Here is a 21,173-nt window from a genome sequence, read left to right on the forward strand (position 1 = left end):
CCCCTGCAGGGTGCTCAGATGCTGTCCTGGCACTTCTGGGTGCCCCAGGAGACATCCCACTGCCCACCACAGCCCCAGTGACTGCCACCAGTCTGAGAAGCAAAGCAGCACCTTACCAGGAAGCCAGAATGGCCAGTGGTCCCTGAACAGAAGGATGCTGGTGAAAGTCTGATAGGCTGCCACATCCTCTGTCGCATACAAAAAGATGAAAGCTGCATTTTGCCCCATAGTACTTTTAAAACAACTGCAACTCTTACCATCCATCGACTCCTGACTTCTGCAGCTCAGAAATCCCGAAGGACAAGGAGCCCATGAAATCATTCCTGCTGGTCAGATCCCAGTCCCAAATCTCCACAGACAACCGCCTGTCTTTGTCTGCCTCTTTCAGTTGGCTGGAAGAGAGGAAAGAAGAAAAGGATGGTTTTATTCTGGAAGCCACTGCTACACCATCATGCCCCTCCACGCTCCATAAGAACATGGATGCAAAACAAAGGGATGGGCTTCAATGACCATTCAGCTCTCTAAAATTTAATTTCCTGACCACATCCATTTCAAAGGGAGAATGTAGAGGTCCTGCCCCAAAACGCTCAGCTTTGATCAGGGGTCAGGGCAGGGGTTTGAGCATTTCTGAGTCACACTTACAGGAGCGCAAAGAATTATTTCTCAGTTGAATCACCTTTAATGTCTCCAAATAATTCAATCAGAGCAAATACAATCACATTAATTCTTAGGGGTGATAAAAATTAGTTTACAAGTTTAAACATTTTTCTTGTACTTACAATTTAAATGTCTCATTCCACTCAGGATTCAGGGAACACTTGATGGTTTTGGTCTTCTGTTTGCTTTCGTTTTTGGGGTCAGGGATTAGTTTAAGCTTCACATAGGGATCTGACAAGCCATTAGGGTCCATAGGAACTAGGTTTTTAGCATCTCTTACTGGGGAAGAGAAAAAGGATTAAATTCAGTATTCAAACTATAAAAACACCCAACAATTGACAACTTCCCTGTGTGCCAAGAGTAAGTGTGAAAATAGTGATTAAAACCAGAATTAAAACAGAATACGTGCAGACACAGACAACATTACATGAGAAATGACACACAGTTATCAATGCAAAGCAAATACAGCTCCAATGGACAAGGGAGGCTGAAGGATCAACTCAAGAGATTATTTTCACTTTCCAATAGGATGATTTGTTGTTTGCTCTCACAGCTTTAAACAGTTTAAAGCTGCTCTGTTTCCTCTTGCACCTTGGTAAGCAGAATCGCACTAATTCGCACCTTTCTTTTAGGAGAGGTGAGAGCATGGGGATGGTGCTTTCCATGGAGAGTGGAAATAGCAACAAAGCAGCCATGAACAAGGGAGAGCAGGCACCAGAAAGCACCAGAAAGGATCCAGCACTGAGCTCTCCTTCTGGGTCCCCTGGGGTGCCACTACCATGGCCCCAAGGGGCTGGGGGGATGCCCACAGGGAGCCGTGCGGGCGCTGGGCTTGGCAGCATCATCCCAGCTCTGGGAGCCGGAGCGTCTCCTCTGGGGAGCAGGAGCAAAGCAAGGAGCAGAAGGTGGGAAAGCAAACCTATGGGTGACCTTGACAGCTTGTAACTGGATTGCAGCTTCGACAAATTAAACACTATCAGGCTGACCTAAGTCTCTTTCCCCAGATTATGTCAAAAAGCATCTTTCTGCTGGGAGAAGGGTCTTATCTTCCCTCCAGCCCCAGCAAAAATACCAGAGATGGAAAGTCTGATGGGACATGATGGAGCACAGCTGAAACCAGGGGAAAAGATGCTTGCAAGAAAGTCCAGAGCAGAAACTGCCCTCCCCTACAACCAGCAGGCACAGCTCCAGTGGGTGCTGTCACAGGCTCTGCACCCCAGGGATCAGGCACGGCAGGTCGTGCCATGTTGGGAACAGGGAACTCGGTGGTGCCTGAAATCCTGCTGGATCACACCAGTGATCCACACACAAATCCACACACAGTTCTGCTGCAAAGTTCACCTAGGGCACAGCTTCACCCCACACACCCCATAACCCCAAGAAGAGGACTCCAGCTGCGCATGCAGTGCTGCTGGATGTTGGAAGACACTTTTCGGAGAGTCGGCAAGACTAAAAACAATTGTTCAGTCCCCAAGCCACCAGTAAGGCATCAGAAGTGAGGCTGGAAGCCAGATAGTTTTGAAAAGCAAAATCTGCAATCTACTGCTGTTCTCCTGAAGCATCGCCCAACTTTCAGCTCCATAGAATAAAACTTGTAGCCAAAAATCAAATCTGCATTTATAAACTAGCCCATTTATCAAACACCATGCCTTTGACAGCAGCTTGCAAGGCACAGAGCAGCTTGCCCACCTACAGGTGCCCGGGCAGCCCTGTGACCCTGCAGCACACGATGCTCTTCAGACTGCTGAGACGAGGCAGCTGCGGGAGCCAGAGCCACCTCGTGCCCCTCTGGCAGAAGGGGAAGGAATGACTTCACCACTGCCAGCCCCAGGAGCGGCGATACAGTGACCTTGCCATGATGCCATCATGCCCAAGATGGGTCTCTTTGCCGGGAGACTGAGCCCTGCCAGCGGGCGGTGGGGTCAGGGATGCAGATGCTCAGCAGCAGCGCTTACAAGCAGCTTTCTGTGCTTGTGTGCAAGAGGGGATGGACACGTGGTGAGGCTCTGGTTCCAGGGGGCAGTCCCCTCCCCCTGCTGTTTTCCCAGCAGGAATGAATGCCCTGCCAGGACCTGGAGACCCTGTGCACCATTCCGGAAGCCACCATCCCCCGGGAGGGTGCTGAGGAGGGTTGGGAACACTGGAGCATCCTAAAAGCACTCACGAGATGATACCAAAGTAGGAGGATCCACCCTTCCCGTACCAGAGAGGACCGAGGTTCAGAATTTCTTTATGAAGACAAGAGGTATCTCTGGAGGACAGTACAATATCACACCTGAGCAGCTTCCAAGCTTCTCCGGTTACTGCACTGGCTCAGGTTATACTCGTCAGGTGTTGCACAGGCTGCTCCCCGAGCCAGGCTCCCAACATGCAGCACCTGCCCTGCAACCGGCTCACCACGCAGCCAGCCCCACAGCCCCGCGCCCCATGCCAGCAGCCCAACAGCCGCACCTTCTCCCGCTGGTAACTGCTTGCACTGACACCAGCAGCATGACTTCATTTCCATCATGTCCTGACAATTATTTTCATGTGCCATTTGGTAACAGAATCTGGTTCGGTTTTTTTCCAAAGTTCGGACATAAGTACCGGCTCTGCACTTCAGATGCTGGGCAATAGCCTGTGCCTTAATTTGGACTCCCAGCCAAAATCTTCTGCGGAAAGCTCTGTACCGTCCAAGCGGAAAGGCTGTGCAATCTGCTGTGTGAAATCTCTAAGTAATGAGTATAATTTCCAAGGGCCCCGATACACCAAGGCACAGCCTGCGCAAGGCTCTGCACCGATACAGCCGAGATGCCTTCCTCTCCCTCACCCCTTATCAGAGGAGAAGAATACACATTTTCTCCTCATCGTTATAAGCTTTTATCTATGCCTTTTTAATAGGAAAAAAGGCAATCTCTATAACCACATTCTTGAATTACAAAACACAAAAGTGTATTAGAGAGAAATCCCACAATGGGTCCTGCCGAGGTATTACCTGACCAGCAAGGAGCCCTGCAGGGGAGGCAGTCTCCACAGCATTTGTCAATTAACAGCAGGAATTGCTTTTACTGTTTGCAGAGGTTGGAGGAGCCTTGTAAAGAGGAGCTTGGCACTTCTGTACCCCAGCCCAGAGCCCTGTCAGGCACCCCCGCATCCCATGCCCTTTGCACAGCTCCATTCTTAACTCCTCGCTCCATCCAACCATGGGTCCAGCCCTCCTCCTGCAACTCTGCTGAGCTTTTACTACATTTTGTTACCTTCCTGGCTTTAAAATTATTATGAAAACGTATTTTCAGTGACCCTGACCACCTGCAGCAGAGGGAGATGTCAGAGCCTTGGGGAAGATCTCATCTCCATGCCACAAGCCGACAGCCCACTGCCACTCGCTGTCCCACAGGACCACCCGAACTGGGCAGGGGAGCGGTACTGGGCACTGAACGGCACCTGCCCCAGCCCCAGCACAGGTCCCGCACCAAGCGTCTGGGGCAGGAGGGAGGGCACGGTCCACAGTGGTGGCCGTTGCTCTTCATCTGCCCTGGGGGTCAGCAGAAACCCCCAGGGACTTCTCACCCTCCCAGGACAGGCAGCAACAGGCGCTGTGCGAGCAGCAGCACTAACCCAAGAGCTGGGAGAAGCCCCTCGCTCTTGGGACTCAAACTGGACCGGGTCCCCTTGCAGAGAGAAGATGCAGAATTATATCACGCTGAATCAGTGCTCTGATTTTGCTTCCCATTTCGCCATCCGAATGGCCAGCACAACATCCCCCGGAGACAAATGAATAAGCCTTCGTCATTTATCAGCCCATTGTTCACTTCTTTAAGGAGGAAAAGTAATTCCTGACCCTCATAGTTAATCAGTTTATGCCCTGAAGCATGAGATTTGATTACCTCATGTTATTATCTCAGCATGCAGACCTAAAAATTTCATTAATGGGAATAATTTTATCTATTAATTTAAAAAAACCAAAATGCTTCTGTTTGACCTTAAGTAACTTTCTGACTTTTCAAGCAGAAATCAACAATTAAGTGAAAGAAAAATAAAAGCCTCAAGAAGCGTAGTAGTGATACCTCGCAGCAGGAGGAACGTGCTCCTCTCCAAACATTTACAGTGCTTCTTTGACAGTTAAATTTGATGTAAAATAGTTTTACATCTGTCATATTCTGACAGTTTTGTGCATCATTAAGAAGTAGTAACATCATTATTAATAGTGATGAGTAAAAATATTACGATCCCATTTAAAGCAGCCAGTCTTAAATCCGTCTGGGTACTGAGCTCAGCCACGGCTGAGATGCCGCCTTGGTTTCAGGCTACGGCCAGGAAGAGGCACTGGTAAGTCCTGGATGTCACTGGATCGGGGGGATTGGGGTTGGGGCAGTGCCCACATCCTCCACACAGTCACATGTGCCCTCACTGCCACACACTGGGGCTAGCCCACACACCCTGGAGAAATAACCCTGATTTTACACCAATACCTTCCCGTCTCCCCTCCGGGTGCACCTGCAGCACATGCCTGTCACCCAGACCTGGCGAAGCCTTGGCAGACCACAAGCAGCAGCCACAGCCCCGCAGTGCCGGCTGCTTGGCCAAGGCTTGGCAGCGGTGATGCTCGGGGGGGTTCTGCAAGGAAGAGCCCCCCCCTGCCTGGGGAACACGACAGGGCGTGCTGGGGACACTGCTGCATTGCCATGGGAATGAGATGTCACCCATTCCGCCTTGTAGGGCCAGGGCAGGTAGAGCTGGTGGAATGATATCTGAATAATTTATCCTGCAAAATTTGCAATGGTTTCCAAATAAATTATTCAGACGTCTTTTAATTACTCAGCCAGCCGTAACTGCAGAAACAGGCTTGGGAAGACACACTTATTTCAGACACCCACATTTCCAGCGGAAACATGGGGAGAAATACCACTACAACAAACGCCCAGAGCAGGAGGGAAGACAGCCTTCCCAGGCAGCTTCTTCTGGCCACAGAGGTCATGGTCAGAAGCTCACAGAGGCTGCAAGAGTAATGCAAGACCCTTCCATCCAGCCCCAACAAGAGCTGTACCCTGGAAAAGTGGGCCAGGCAGCTCCGGAGCTGCCACGTGCCACAGGCCCAGGGAGCGATGCAGTGTCCGGGTGCATCACATCCCCCTCCCAGCAACGGGGAGGCTCCTGCAGGTCTCCACCAGGAAAGCGCCTGCCAGAGACCACTTCCCTGCAAGTCCCCCTGCTGCATGGCACGGTCCTGCTGAGCTCCGCTGCTGGCCAGCGAGGCAGTAGGCATGAGAGGGTGGTTTCTGACTCTCTGCTCCCAGGACTGTGTTTCACCCGGGGTAAAACCAGCTCCACATCGAGCGAAGGGGGCTGGTGCTCCATCAGCAGCTCCCTGGGGAAGGCAGCCCAGCTTCAGGTCTGCTCCCCACCTCTGGGGTGGTTCCAACGGGCACAGCCCACCCTGCCCCATACCTGGGGGCATGGGAGATGCTGCACAACCCTGTGCAGACAGGCTGCAGCCGCTGGCCCCATCTTCTGCCTGAGGTTGTGTGTCTGCTTGCAGCTGGGACCCAGGTTTCCATGGGAAGGCAAGATTAGTATGCTGGATAAATAAAGACCAGAAAGTTCTTTGCTAAATATGCAGTGCCATATGGGGGTTCACTTTTATGTTTAAAATAAAGCCTACAACAAAACCCACTCCTACCCCGCTCTTGAAGACAACTTACACCAGCTGCCAAATCCTTTACCTTCATCTCTGAGTAAGCAAGACCCTTACAACATGTTCAGTGCTGACAGTTCTGCCTCCTGTTGCCCACCAAAGAAAAAAACCTTTCCAAAAGACCACTCCTCATGAGGAGGTCAGAGCTCAGCCACCTCACCGCAGTCCAATCACCTCACCATGGCCTTGGCCAGCAAAATGCCATGCCAGGGCAGACCTCTTGGCAAGGGGAAGGCTCCTGGGCTCCCAGCAGCACTCACCTTCCTCCCTCCAGCACTCACCTTCCTCCCTCCAGCAGCATGGCACATCCCCGGCTGGGAGCAGCCACCTTCCAGCAAGCACCCGGTGCTCAGAGTAACACCCTTGGGCGCTAAAACATTTAATTAATGCTCTGCAGAGGAACATATTTGCACATACTTATACAACAGAAAAGGCATAGGACTCGTTATGGCTGCATCTTCCTGGGCCGGTGATTATTAATTAAAGCACTTCCAGTTCATTTATCTAATCACAGCATAATTGGTTTCAGTTTTGGTCAATGTTTTACTTCATCAGCTCGGTAAATAGCAAGGCTCCGGTCCCGGCAGCCTCTGCCAACGCTGCAGGCACAACAGGCGTGTCTGGCCGCGACCCTGAGCTGGTGCCACGTTCCCATGGGTCCTAACGGGGGTCTCGGCTTTGCAGGAGCCATCAGGGACATCAGCAGGTAGCTGAGATCCCCAAAGAAGGCGAGGGAGCCCGCCACTGTCCCCGTGCTCCAGCAGCCCCTGCATGAGGACAGGGCATGCTCCACCTCCACGCACACAGATCAAAGTCACCTGAACACGCCGAGCAGTCTCCATCTCCCACAGATACCCCGGGACGTGCAGCAGAAACCTAGCACGTTTCTTTTGCATTTTAGTCCCTGCAGACCATGGCTTCCCCGAGGTGACAAACATGCTGATGCACCAGCACGTGACGGGATGCAGCAGGACATGACAGGACACAACGCCCGCCCGAAGGGAGCAGGAGAGGTGCAGTGTGCAAGCAGCATCCTCCATGCAACTGGCTGCCTCACCACCTCACAGAAGCCACAGATTTAACTGACTCCAAGCCCAGCCTTCATAGTCTCTCGCTCCTCTGTTTCCCAAACTCAGATATTCTTGTCTCTTAATACGACAGGCTCAGAATAATCTGCATTGGGAAGCTTTTCTATTATGGAAGCAAAAATGTGCAACGCCTTGAAGACATTTTAATTCGCTACAATTTCCCACTTTATTCAGCAGTCTTTTCCCGCTAATAAGATACTTGATCAAAGCGCAAACCAGAACACAGACTGCACATATACATTTGCTTGTGGCTAACGCCAGCCAAATGACACCCTGCCGCACTCCACCACTCGTGCCCCCGGCCCCCCAGGGCAGCACAGACACCCCCAGCCGCTCCTGCTCCGCGGCACCGCACTCAGCCAGACTCACGCGCCGGCGGGTGCAGATGTGCCGTCCCACATGCCAGCAGTGTTGTTACCTTCATAAATCTCTTTTTTGCTTGTTTCCTAAAGAAGAAACTGCATGTTACTGTTTACTCCAGGGTCAGGGGACAGTGGCACCGTCCTCGCTGCATTGCTGCCCTTGGAGCTGGCAGGATCTGACCTGTGGACACAGGCCGGCTCCAGGAGATCCTCACTTTGTATTTAAGGCAAAGCCAAGAGTTGTAACAATGTCGGAGCCGGGAATAATAGTGACAAGAATCTGCAGATGCTCTGGATGTAAAGGACCAGATTCCCCGAGCGACTAGGGTAACAACTGCCCGGGTCAATTAAGCATCTTCAAGTAGCATCCAAAGGGGATTAACTTGCTTTGGCAATGTGCCATGTCTCGGAGCGCTGCTAGGTACCCAAATTTTGTTTATCGGGCCCAAAAGATGACTTCTCTTTTGTCAAGCAGCTCAAGCTAAATAACCCAGCCCACGCTACCTACTTAGTATGACAAAGCCCCGGGCAGGAGTTTGCCATGGTTTACACGGTGAGTGAGAGAAGCAGAGATCTCATTTTGCCACTCGAGGAGAAGTGACAGAGTATCCCCGGGCTGGGCTGCCCTCGCCACCATGTCCAGCACCGGCCAACTCTCCAGCAGCTGCGGGCGATGCTCAGCTCCAACAGCCACCCAAGATGCTGCTACCAAGCGCCACACTACCTGCATCCCCCCTTCCACAAGCAAAAGAGACTCCAAATCCTGTATTAGGGGAATCATGGTATTGATGTAAAGAAGCCAAAGGGCTGGAGGGGCTTCTACCGGAGGCTGCCTGGAGGCTCCAGGAGCTCCCCGGAGGCTGAGCCCACGGCAGCTTGCGTTGCTCACTGCTGAGGACACTCACAGGACCCCACTCCCAGCGGCACCGTGCACAGCACCAACTGCAAGGATGCTTTGTTGTGATTCAATACAACGCATTTAGCAAGCAGAGCTGCTAACACAATCAGCCGTTTCTAGCCATAAAGGCTTTTAAGTCCAGCTAGCCCAAACGCACAGAAATGCCGGACATCCAGGCACATTTCTCCTCCTGCTCAAATCCATCTCAGCTAATTAGGCTCTAAGCCACAGCCTGTCTGCTACCAGGACGCCATGCAGGACACCTAGCACAGCCAGAGCGGCTCCGTGCTGGGGACCAAGAGCCAAACCAACCCCACCGCAGGAGCATGCCTAAGCCAGGAATGTCACCCGCAGTTGGTTCCTCACTCACACAAAGCAAAACCCCAAGTGTCCCAGAGGGGGGGGCAGCGAGGGGGTCAGGGGCCTCGCTCACCCCCCCAGGCGCTCAATCTGAGCCCAGGGACACTGGTCACACCGTCCCCACACAGCTCACGTTGATGCTTCAAAAGAGAAGTGCTTGCCAAGAGCATGTATCCAAGTGCTTTGCTGGATGAGATGCAGATTGTTTTGTGCCCTAATTAGCAAGGCCCTCAGAAACCTCCTGTACTTTGGAAGCTGCCTTTGGCTGATGGAGATGCGAGCCCTGTCCCCAGCACAGGGCTGGGGAACACACCAAGCCAAGCCGATGGCACAAGACCACAGGCATTAGGGAGGTGCCATTTATTTGTCCAGATGCCCTATTATTCGACGCCATGCATTTTTAACCACTGGGAACACCAATAAGTCCCAGTGCTTCAGCAGCCTCGGGGCAGCAGCAGAGAATGGCAATGCAGGGCTCCGATCCCAGCGTGCGAGGCTGCGCTCCCGAGTGCACCCATTACACAATTACAGCCAAAGTATAGTATGAAAGGAGCTGTAACAGAGCTGCACCGAACATAAAGGAGTGATTAACACAACAGACCCAAGAGCTGGGAAGCTAATTAGGAGGGTCAGCTCCACAGGTTCCCATTGCTGCTGCTGCTCTGGGCACAGCCCTGCAGACAGGGGCTGCTGGCCAAACCCCACTGACCCCCCAGGAACCCACAGAGATGCTCTCAGTTATCTCCTACCCTACAGCTTTGAGGTTCATCCTGGATCTTCAGAACTAAGAATGGGTTAAAAATACTGACATTTGTCTCTTTCTCATGTTATAATTTTTACAGTCATAGTATCTGGCAGGCAACGCTGTAGGCAGACCCCTGTTGTGCAAAGTGCTGTAAAAAAGCAAAGCATGAGCACAGCCCTGGCTGAAGGAAACCCTGAACCTATGGACAACCCTGGGACTGCTCCGTCCCGGCAAACACCCACTCCCTCCTGACACTGCAGTATGGTTTGGGGTCAAAACCGCACAGTGAGGCTCACAGCACAAGATGTTTAAACACATCTCCTTTATTGATCTTCATTTTGTGAGCTGAAAATGGTGAGCATTCACTGCACTGGAAACAGCAGCGCTTGTACCTGCTGCCACCAGGCAGAGGAGGTGCGGGGTAACAGCCCGAACGGGGAGAAATGCTGCTGGGGCAAGTCACGCGAGGGTGCAAACAGATGCAATTTGTCGGGTCACTACATAACTGAACAAGTCACCCCAAGTCAAACAACACGCTAAGTTTAACCAGCAACTGTGTTTTCCATTGGGAGGGAAACATTAGCTTTAGAAAGAAAAAACAAATCATTTAAATAAACGGAGAGAGAGAAAAGAAAAACACACTGCTGAAAAGCGTATGGCAAATTCCTGTCAAATTTGTCAAGTCGATGAAAAAATAAAAGCCATCGTCTCCATTGGCCGTGCCCGTGCTGCCACCTGCAGGCACACGGCCCTGCCCTTAGATAATCGTTTGGGTCGGGAAAGACCTTTAAGATCATCGAGTCCAACCATTAACCCAGCACTGCCAAGGCCACCACTAACCATGTCCCTAAGCGCCACATCTATAGGGACCTTTCACATTTAATACTACAGTCGTCATGCTCTTTGCCATGGGAAAACTTACTAAATTTCTGGACAAAGGTCTCCACTGCTGGTGGGACAGAGAGAAGGTCATGCCCCAACACCAAAACCTGCACTTCACTGTGCAGCCGGGACCAAAGGTGCCCGGGCACCCCTGCCCTCCACCATCCCAGCTCCCAGCCGCTACAGCATCCTGCACTGCCTGCTTAAACCGGCAGAGAGGTGTATTGAAAAGGCAGAGCAGGGATCCCAGCACCAAAATAACCACTGTCTGGCATGACTCAACTCTGCCCACCGCAATGGGCAATGCTGCCTGCGTTTGGCCGCACCAGTGCCCAGAGCTGAGCCTCTGCCTGCTCCGTGCTGAGATGGGGCCAGACCTGGCACAGGGCGAGCACGTACAGCACTAGAAGATGCTGACAAATACTTGGGATCGACCGCGGGAGAACAGCAGCTCATCCATCCCTTAGCACAGCTGGTCCCCAGGATGCAAAACCCTGTCCACAAGCTGGACAAGGTCCATCTTTAAGTTGGTTTCTTGCTTGCTGCTCAGACCTGATCTCCTTTCCTTTGTAGGAACCTCTCCTCCCTCTTCCCACTAGCCTCTGTGCTCATTTGTGCTTCAACAACCAGTTACCACTGGTCTTCTCCATCCCAAACACCTCCCAGTCCCAGGGCACCCACTGGGAGGGCAGGCAAGCAGCCAGCCTTCCAACCTGCAGCCCCAAACCCCTAAGCCTGAGCACCGAGGCAACGGGGCTCACCCCCCCGGCCAGCACTGCCTCCCCACCCCTGCCAGGCTCGGGGTGTTGTGCCACCCACCCACCTACTGCCACGCTGTCACTCCTGTTCTTGACAGAAATCCACCCCCTGCCCACACCAAACTGAAATCTCTGCAGAAAACACGTAAAGGTCATTTTCCACCAGAAATCTGTTCCAGCAGAAGCCTGCCTGCTCACTCAGCCTGCTGCCTCCCCGTGCCAGGCTGGGTCCCCACGGCAGCCACCTTCCCACCGTGTCCCCCCATGCTGGCTAGGGCCAGTCCTGCAGGAATAGACACAGGTGGCTTTTTTGGCACATGCAGTCTGTGGCACCGACCCCTCCGAGCAGCCGTCCTGGCTGCGGTCACCTCTGCAGAGCAGCCACCAGCCACGCCATGGCTCTGCCAGCCCAGCCAGCCCCCCGTGCTGCGCTGCACGTGAAGCCCCCAGCCGCTCACCCCCCCCCAGAGCACCCCCGCCGTGCTGCCTGCCACCTCTGCTACAAGCCTGGCCACAACACAGGCTGGCCTCCCCCCACCGAAACACCTGGCAATACAAACCCGGTCGTTATTTGAGGGTTTTTTGGAGCAGTCACTGCAGGAATGGAAATCTCTGCTGACCCACTGGAGAGAAGCCAAACCCAGGCAGGGCGGCACAAACCACAGTGCCCAGCCTGGGGTCCACATGGCACGTGGGTCCCATGTTCTGCTTTGGGTTCAATCAGACCTTTCCACCTCCCCTCCAAACTCTGGAGTGAAAAATCCCGAGCCCCCTCGTGCCTGGAGGGAAGGCAGGGCTCCCCACCTCGGCAGCCAGCACAGCCTCTCCTCCGAGTGCTCCCACTCATTCGTTAGCTATGCAGCAGAGCTGGAGAGCACAGTACGTTTCCCTGCCTTTCTGGAAAAACCAACAGATGACATGTTTTCACCAACACCTCCATAAAGGGCCAGAAATAAAACAGTCTTTCAAACCCAGCTGAAGAAAATCCAGCTGCACAGAAAGGGCTCGGGGGAGTTTCTCCCCTGCGTTTGGAGGTAGAGGAACATTGCTCCGGTGCCAGGGAGCCCTGGGTGCCAGCGGGGGTGGGCTCTGTGCCCCATCGTCCTCCGACGGGAGGATGGGTATCAGTCCTGCTGCATCCCCCAGGGGGAAGGTGCCTGAGAAACAGCACTTCTGTGTAAGGAAGTTCTGTGTCATTCATTGAAGCTTTTCTTTAAAGACAAATAGAACAAAAAATAAATAAATAAAACCCAACTACAACTCGTTTCAATTTTTCATTAATATTTTCAGCAACTCTGTATTTTTCTTAAAAACATTTCTGATGGATCCCTAGGCCAGAAAGGATCCTGGCTCTTCTCTGCAGTCCTGGATCACACCTGAGCATTTCCCCACGCAAGGCTGAGGTCAGCCCTGCCACTGCTCCATGAGGTGCGGGACCTGCTGTGCCCACCACGAACCAAGGCTGTCCTCAGTCTGCCATCGCCCTGCGGGGAGCGGCTGGGGTCACCCCTTGCTGAAGGGGCAAGCTGGGCTGGTTTGGGAAGGCTGGTGCCCCCACCGCTGGATCACACGTGTCGTAGCTGTTGCTGCTGGGATGTGTTCTGCTGAGCCTGCTCTTCCAAGCAAGGAGTCGTCAGCCCAGAGCAGCAAGAACTCAGCCCCACAGCCTCACACTCTCCTGGAGGATAAAGTGCCTGTTAGAGCAGCGATGAGCATGGTAGGGTGCCTCTGAGCTGACCCCATCCCACTGAAGCAAACCCTGTGGATGTCATGGCATCTCCTGCTGCCAGCCCGGCAGGATGCTGGGAACTAGAATTCTCCAGGAGAGCCAGCTGGTGGGACAACGGAGAAGGATCTAGTCCTTGTTATCAGTGTCATCAGCCTGGTACCCACCGGAGCCCACTCAGACGAGCGGCTGGCCTTTGCAGCGTGGGCAGGCAGGTGGCATTTTACACCCCCTGGTCTGAACTCATCCTGTGAATAACTGCAAACAGCTTGGCAGCCCCCTGCAGACACTGTAACCGCCCGGAGCTGCCGGCATACCCAGCGTGGGCAGAAACCTCCTTCCCCAGCGCAGCACTGGGCTCAGCCTTCGTGAGGCAAACCCCCAGCTCTTCTGCAAGCCGCCTGCCTGGCCTGCAGAGAGCTCTCCCTGCCCCCTGCCGCCCCTGCACCACAGGATGCTGGTCACCAGCACTGACAGTCACTGCTTCGGTCTGATCCCTCCATGCAAGGGACAAGAGGCTTTACAAGAATACGGCTTATGTTTCATGAGACGCTTACAGGTCACGGGGGAAGCAATATCCTCTGGGAACTCAAAATCCAGGTGGCAAAAGCCTTTAGAGATGGGATAATCCTGTTTCCCGCCACAAACCGAGAATGGAGTTGTTCCAGGACAGAGGAAACCACGATGAGGGACAAGGGATTTCCCCATGGGTGGCCATCAGGTCACTGGGACACTCAGGGCAGGGCAGGAACCTCTGCTGAGCCCAGCACTGCCTGCAACCTCCTCTGGCCTCATCTCCCACCACCTGGCACATCCCCACAGGCAGATGCCATGAGATGGCACCTCCCTGGGGAACATGCCCACGTGGGGTGGCTCCTGCCCACCGCCCACCACCGGGGTGCTCGGATCCACGCAGACCCACACCAGCCCACCCTGCTAGCGCTATGCCATGCTCCAGCTCTCCATCAGGGCTGGGAAACAGCAAGGAAAGGCGAAGAACAGTGGTCAGCTTCACCACAGCGCTATGGAGGGCTTATGCCCCCCGGCGTATGACCGCACTGCAGGGACAGCCCCAGCTCTGAGCAGCAGGCGGAAAGGCAGCATGCGCCTCGGAGAAAGGTGGTGGCCGTAGAGTCTCCAAATGGGTGGAAGAAGGTTGCAAAGCTCTGGTCAGATAAAAGGATCCGTGTGGGCCCAGGTACCATTGATGGCGTGGAAAGAACAGCAGGACATGGATGTTCACCGACAGCACAATAGAGACTCTCTCACACGGCACAGCAAAATGGAGGAACTTTCTGCCACCCCTTCCCAGGATGCTGCGGATGCTGAAATTTGACATGATTCAAAAAGCAGTTTGAAAACTCTTTAAGTGGGAAAGCTATTTAATACAGATAGCCCCTGGAGCCTGTGCCATGCTTGCCAGAGGGCAGGAGCATGCTCAGAGAAGGCTCAAGGCTGACCAGCTGGACCCTGCACCCCCCCAGACCCACCACAGCCAGCACGGCACGCATCAGCAGCAAGAGGCAACTGGGTGACCCTGCATGTGGGGTCTGTACCTCCTGGGTCGCACACCTACCTACGACGGTGAGCACATCCTTCTCGATGTCAGCCCTGATGTATATCCGTCCCCGACGTTCGGTGTGGTCTGTCCCACACAGACTGGGGACGTTCATCACGCAGCGCTTGTGCACGTTCATCATACAGGCTGCGGGGCAGAGAGAGAGAGAAAGGGACACTCAGCACCCCTTTCACCTCTGCCAAAGCTCAGGGGGTGCTCAGAGAGGATGAGGGGAGGAAGAACCTGTCCTCTTTTTAAATGGGGATGCTTGTGAGGAATTCTGGAATAAACATGCAGCAAATAGCTCTTCAAATGCAGCTGGAGACTCCAGCAGAGCCCTGCCCAGACACAGGGGCCCACCACCAGCAGCAGTTCTGGGTCCTGCCTACAAAGATTACAGGGTTTTTAGCCCTTACTCTAATTACTTGAGGTTTGTTGATTTATCAGACTTCTCTTCCATCACACCCGCGGTGCAATGCTGGATGTTCAGCCAGATTCACCAGGAGCTGATAAAGACCATTAAAAATTACCTGTGTATGTGTATAGATATATACGTGTATAAAAAATTATGCATGAAAACACACAAATATATAACAAAATGTATTTTAAAGAAATTCATTTCCACTTGGTAACATTTTAAAGGTGATAATGAATACACTGTTCCCACAACAGTCAGCAAGCTTCTATATTTATGAGGAAGCCAGCACATGGTGAGCAGCAGAGTATGCTGTTCCCTGTAAGCATGGAAGCAGGCGCTGTATATTCACAGTCCTTTTAAATAGGAACGTACAAGATTAACTTGGAAAACAACTGATCTCTCGCTCCATCCTCTCCCTCTTCTTTCATCCCCCACTTTCTCTTCTCTGTACACTCTGTACAAGCGCCCGGCTTGCAGAGCCCAGCGCTCCCCAGAAGCCGTGTCACAGCGGCAGGCACGGCCACAGGGTGTCAGTCGGAGCCAGCACTGTGCGAGCTGCCGGGTGACGCTGCAGGGTGACGTGGGTGACGCTGCCACGGGGATGCGGGCAGGATCCCCCCCAGCCAGACGCCTTTCCCTCCCCTCTCCCTGCAGCAGTCATGGGGCCCCCACAAGAGATGAGCAGGTGCCCCTTGTGCCCGGCCGCCCCTGCAGTGTGCCCTGCACCCGTGGCAGAGGGGACAGGCTCTCGGCCGCAGCTCTGGTGGGCTGGGAGCCCCTTCCCAGGACCCCCGGGGTGCCAGAGTCCCATCCCCCCCGCCACCACTGCCACCACTTACTGTCACATTTCATCCCCTGGTGAATGAGCCCGTACAGCAATGACCCGCAGTGGTCACAGAAGGTGGGGCTGGAGTACGTGTGGATTTTAAATTTGTGTTTGCTCCGAGGATCCTAGGAGGAAAATAAAAGATAAAGATTATAAACTTGCATGAAATATTGGCAAGGCACCATCGCTCTCCGCATCTCACATGCCAGCTGGCTTCGGAGATGCTGTTAATGGACTTCAGTCAACTGTCACCAACTGATGTGGACCTTTTCCAACAGTCACCAAGATCCAGCTTTATTACTCTTTATATGTGTTGCCATAACAATGAAAAAGCAGTGCATGGGCTTTTAAGTAACTTGGTCTTAGCACAGAAAACACCAGGTGAAATTTGTGCCTAAGAATCAACATAAGGGCTGAACACTGCTCAACTTCCACATCAACCCAGCGGGGTAAAGCAGAAAAACCCACCCATGTTTTCCACCTATATTAAGACCACCCAGTAAACCTCTTTGCGCTCTCGTGCCAACCCCTCCCCAGCACGCCCCTAGGGAACCAAGCTGCTTAGGGTATACTTTGATATTCTGAGCTTTCTTAAAACCAAGGGCAGCCTTTTCTGCAAGAGCAAAGCATGCAGAACCAGGAGAGCCCAGTTCCTCCCGGACACTGTTTGTAGCCTTGCACAGGCACCTTGCGAACAGCCTTCCCGGACTCCAACAAGGGTCTACCGAGGCTAAACCCGAACAAATTCAAATGAGAAACAGCTTCTCAATAGGGAAATAGGATCAACCACTGGAAGAAATGACTGAGGCAGACGAAGGATTTGGTATTCCTTGGTGCCTTCCATGCAGAGCACCTTTCACAGCTTTGCAGAGGCGGCTGCTGGGCACGCTCTGCAGCAGCACACACACAGGCCGGGGGAAGGCTGTGGTAAGTAGCAGCTGGCTTAATTTCATCTCAGGTTAATTGTTTAAGGGTTAGGGATGAGGCATAGCTCCTGGCTTGGTCATTTGAGCTGCCTGGAAAGGTGCCCAGGCATTAGGAAAGACAGTTTTTCAGGGCACTGTAAGCTAAGTAAATAAATAAGAGTGGAGTCAGAACCAAGCTATAACATCGCTGCCAATACATCACCTCCCGCTGAAATTAATTTTCCTACCACTATTGCACTCAAGCTTTCTGTTGCATTAATCACTAAAATTCTGCATTATTACACAGCACCACAGATAACTTGAGTGATACCAGATAGGTAGAAAAGTAATGGAGCTTCATTTAATTCTATCTGTTAAGTGCTAGGGATTAGGTACATGCTTCAGCAAATTTATTGTACTTGAAACTGAAAATCTCTCACATTTTACCCTAAGCAAACCTCTTCTAGATATGTGCCTCTGATACAGCATGCCACTGTCTCTAGATACAGCATGCCATGTCGGAGAGCTCGTGCGCCAGTTGTGTCAGGCTGAGAGGACAAGGGTTCACGATTAACCCGTCTTCTGGACAACCCCAGCCACCAAGACAACAGTTCTTTAAGCAACGCCGTACATTTGAAAGCTTTGTGTATTCCCCAGAGATATAACAGAGCACGGGGAACTTAAACTTGAATTTTAGGCTAGGAGAGGAGATGGGGGGTAATTTCCCCCCATGAAAGCTTTGGGTAGGCAGTGGGCAGCGAGTGCTGCAGCAGGTGAGCACCAAGCACTGCTGCCCCATGCACAAATAAACACGCACACCTTTCAGAGAGGCTTACGGGTTTAGTCAGATCCTTCCACTGCATACATTGTAAGCCCTTGAAAACTTACCCTGCTTGATTTTATAACCCGAGCTGTGTTTGTACAGCAGCTCAAGACCATCTCCTAAGCAGCTTTGCCTGGACAACACAGAGCTCTTTAATCAGCATGAACCAACTCCCTGCGGGCACGGTGCCCACAGGAACATGTGCAGGAAGGGGCCGGGGCTGCCTCTCTGGAGACAAGGCACCCAAGAAAACGAAAAACTTTCTTTTGCCACCATCCCAGGAGAAAGGTGGTCTCTGGCTGGCCAGTCAGACACTGAACCGTGCATCCTGCAGAGTCCCCCTGGGCACAGCGCCCACACCCCCAGCTGCATGATGCTGCAGAGGAGGACAACCCGGGGATGCTCGGGCATCGGACCACCGCTGACCCTCCATCGGCAGCAGGATGAGGGCAGCGGCAGGGGGGCCACAGGGGCAATTCTAGCAGAACCCCCCCATGCCAGCCAAACCCCAGTGTGTGACACGGGAGGAACTGCCCCCAAGTGTTCCAGTTTCTGTGTTCCCTTCTAGATACAGATATTCCTGTTTAGGCAAATGAAAGTTTTAGTCATTCATAAAAAAACAGAAGCTCAATGCAAAATGAGGCAATTTCCACTTCATGTGAAGGATGTTAAATTCCCACTGGATCTGAGAGTTAAAAAAGACAGAGCTAAAAAAGAAAAGCATGCACCGAGCAGCGCTGTGGCGGCAAGACCATGCTGGCACAGGAACAGCCACAGTTTTCCAAATCACTCCCTCAGCATACCAGCCCCACGAGCAGGCAGGGGGGCTGCTCAGCATCCCAGGCCCCCGCTCACAGGGAGCTGAATCTCTCACAGAGACATTTCAGGCTTCACCTTCTGCTCCCACCCTGAGGGGCTGTTCTGGAGAGATGCAGCACCCTGAGCCCAAGGAGTACACGGGTGGTGGAGGCAGCCAGGCGTGGGGAGGCAGGCTGCCAGGGAGGACGGGGTGGGTCGTCTCACTTTGACCGGTGCTTTAGAAGGTGCCAGAAACTGCAAATTCTGGATATCATTTTCGAACAAGGCTGAAATCGTTTTACAAAGAGACTATTTTTGTCCCAGAGACAGGGATGACGAGATCACTGCGTATGCAGATGCTGAGAGACTTAAAACAAGAATGGTTAAAAAGAAGTTTGCCAAGAAAAGAAAAAGCGCTCCTCCACCACCCTACCAGCACAGAGCCGTCCCTGAAGAACAGGGCAGAAAAAGCTTTCTTTGGAGCAGAACTGAAAAATGCCTTTAGGAGTGTTTTACTGCACTGAGTGGCTCTGACCTTTCTAATAAGCACCACCACAGATCTGTCGTCCTCCAGCAGTGAGCAGCGGAGGGATGTGTGCATGCCCCGAGGATGCAAACCAGGGAAGGAGAGGAGCTGCTGTTGACTCTGACCTGGTACCCTGCAAGCACTGACCCATCAGAGGCAGACGGAGAGACGACTCCTGCTTCTCAAGTTGACAGCAGGCTTCTGGGTCTGAAACGAGCCAGTGCAATATTGCATCCCTGCCTTGCAGAGCAAATCCCACAGCCACTGGCTTCCCCCAGAACCACACACAGCTCTAGTGGCTCATACCTGAGCTGGCCCCAGCCGTCCCACCGTGGGCACAGTGGCTGCCTGTGGGCCCGAGCTGGCAGCAGCCCAAGCTCTCATGCTCTCCCAGGAATCCAAGAGATTTGATTCATAACTGGGTAATCAACTCGTGACCTACAAGGCACTCAGCACAGCACAGCCAGACTTCTATTCAGGCTCTGCAATTACCTGTGTCTTTCTTCTTCAGGGTCATACCCACCACTGAGCTCGCTGAGTGACCGCATCGATGAAATGTATGCTTTCCCGCTGAACCCTGATGGAGATGCTGATGCAAGAGCCACCACTCACCAATTACGTGCAGGCAGGCAGCTGGTGGCATTGATCAGACTGACAATTTACATGCTGCTCACACTAGCCAGGAATCTGTTTGCTCTTTTGCAGTGGTCTGTCAGGGTGGCACTGGGCAGGGGCTCATCAGACCGCAGCAAGCCATGGTGTGAGAGCAGTGCAGCAGGGCAGGACAGCACTGACTGGCAAGCAAGGACGTTTTGCTTCGGCTTTTTCTTATGCAAAGTCTGTGTCCTGCAAGGGCAGTAGCCCTCTGTCATACCCAGAGTTGCAAAGATGCTGCCTGGGGATTTATTTACTTCTGCACTAAATTCAGCTTTGCCTAGCTCCGATGGAGCGCAAGCATCACCTCTCCCTCGGGCAGGGAGCTGGGAGGAAGAGCATGGACCAGACCCATCCTCAGGCCCAGCAGCCCAAGCCCTAAAACATTTTTAAACCATGTCCATCCCACTTGGGTTCAATTTCTAAAACTGAAGAAATTGTATTCGTAAAAATATGAAGAGTACTGAAGTTTCTTCTGCTTCTCTATGCAAATAGACCTGCACAAGCACAGCCCCATCGCTGCACAAAGCGCCGCAGCCCCCACCCCACAGCCCCCTGCCCCAGGCAGCCAGACCTGCACCTACAGCTGGTGCCATTTCAGTCCTTTGTACCGACAACACTTGCTGGACTCCACAGAACAGCCACAGAGCTTTGGTTCAAGATCACGTCTCCCTGCTTTCCCCACCTGACTGCAAGGAAAGCTTTAAATTATCTCTTCTGAAGAAGCATTAACATAGTTCATGTGAAAAGGCCACGCTGAAATGAATTTCATAGCAACTTAAGCAGCCTAACAGCAGAGCAAACCACGCAGCCACAGCTCACCGTCTGCACCTAATGAAACCCAGGCAGCGGACACAACACCAAAAATCTCACACTTTGTTCCCACTTTTCCCCTGGGGAACATCCCCGCCGGTCCACAGGAAACAACTCGAAGCAGCCTGGCAGCAACTCTAAAGGTGACACTGGAGAGAAGAGCCTGTGGTTCCCCTTCGAGGAAATAACGGTTCGCAAGAGGCTGGGTCAGGGATGAGAAGACGACAGCTCCGGGTTGAACTGAAGCCAGGAGGTGGGGGGAGGGGAGGGAAAGGTGAACTGGAGACAATGGCAGCCACCAGGGAGGGGACCGTGTGCTCTCAGCAAGGCCGGGTTTGTGGCAGTGCCCCCCTGCCCTGTCCTGTTCGGGAGCTGCTGCTCCAGCACATAGCTCCTGCATCTTCCCACACACCTGCACAGGGCTGGAACGACACCTTTGGTGAGAAATAGTTCCAAGTCCCAGCAAAAACCAAGTAACAAGTGAACAAGAGCGATGGATCTTTGTTTCAACGAAGAGGGCTATGATAAACCACAGAGGTGCCCCTGAAAGAAGGTTATGCACGAGAGCAAAACACAGGTACTGCTCAAGGCAAGATGGCAAAAGTCAGGGGCTCCATCACTGGAACATCTTTTCTACCAATATTGTAACTCCTTGCAAGCCTGTTTCAGCAGGCCACGCTTTAAAGATAATTTGACACTGCT

The 21,173-nt window shown here is 52.8% G+C and overlaps 1 protein-coding gene across 2 annotated transcripts in view; it reads right to left on the minus strand.

Moving 5' to 3' along the window:
- The window catches only part of PRKCB (protein kinase C beta), a 132,878-nt gene that overhangs the window by 51,455 nt on the left and 60,250 nt on the right, over positions 1 to 21,173 (minus strand). For both annotated transcript variants that reach the window (XM_055707512.1, XM_055707511.1), the window contains exons 4-7: positions 15,966 to 16,077; positions 14,727 to 14,855; positions 780 to 936; positions 258 to 392 (exon numbers count right to left, since the gene is read on the minus strand). In XM_055707512.1, the coding sequence (XP_055563487.1) occupies positions 258 to 392; positions 780 to 936; positions 14,727 to 14,855; positions 15,966 to 16,077 (533 nt within the window). The remainder of the gene's footprint in view (positions 1 to 257; positions 393 to 779; positions 937 to 14,726; positions 14,856 to 15,965; positions 16,078 to 21,173) is intronic.

Source organism: Falco cherrug, chromosome 4 (assembly GCF_023634085.1).
Source record: "Falco cherrug isolate bFalChe1 chromosome 4, bFalChe1.pri, whole genome shotgun sequence".
NCBI lineage: Eukaryota > Metazoa > Chordata > Aves > Falconiformes > Falconidae > Falco > Falco cherrug.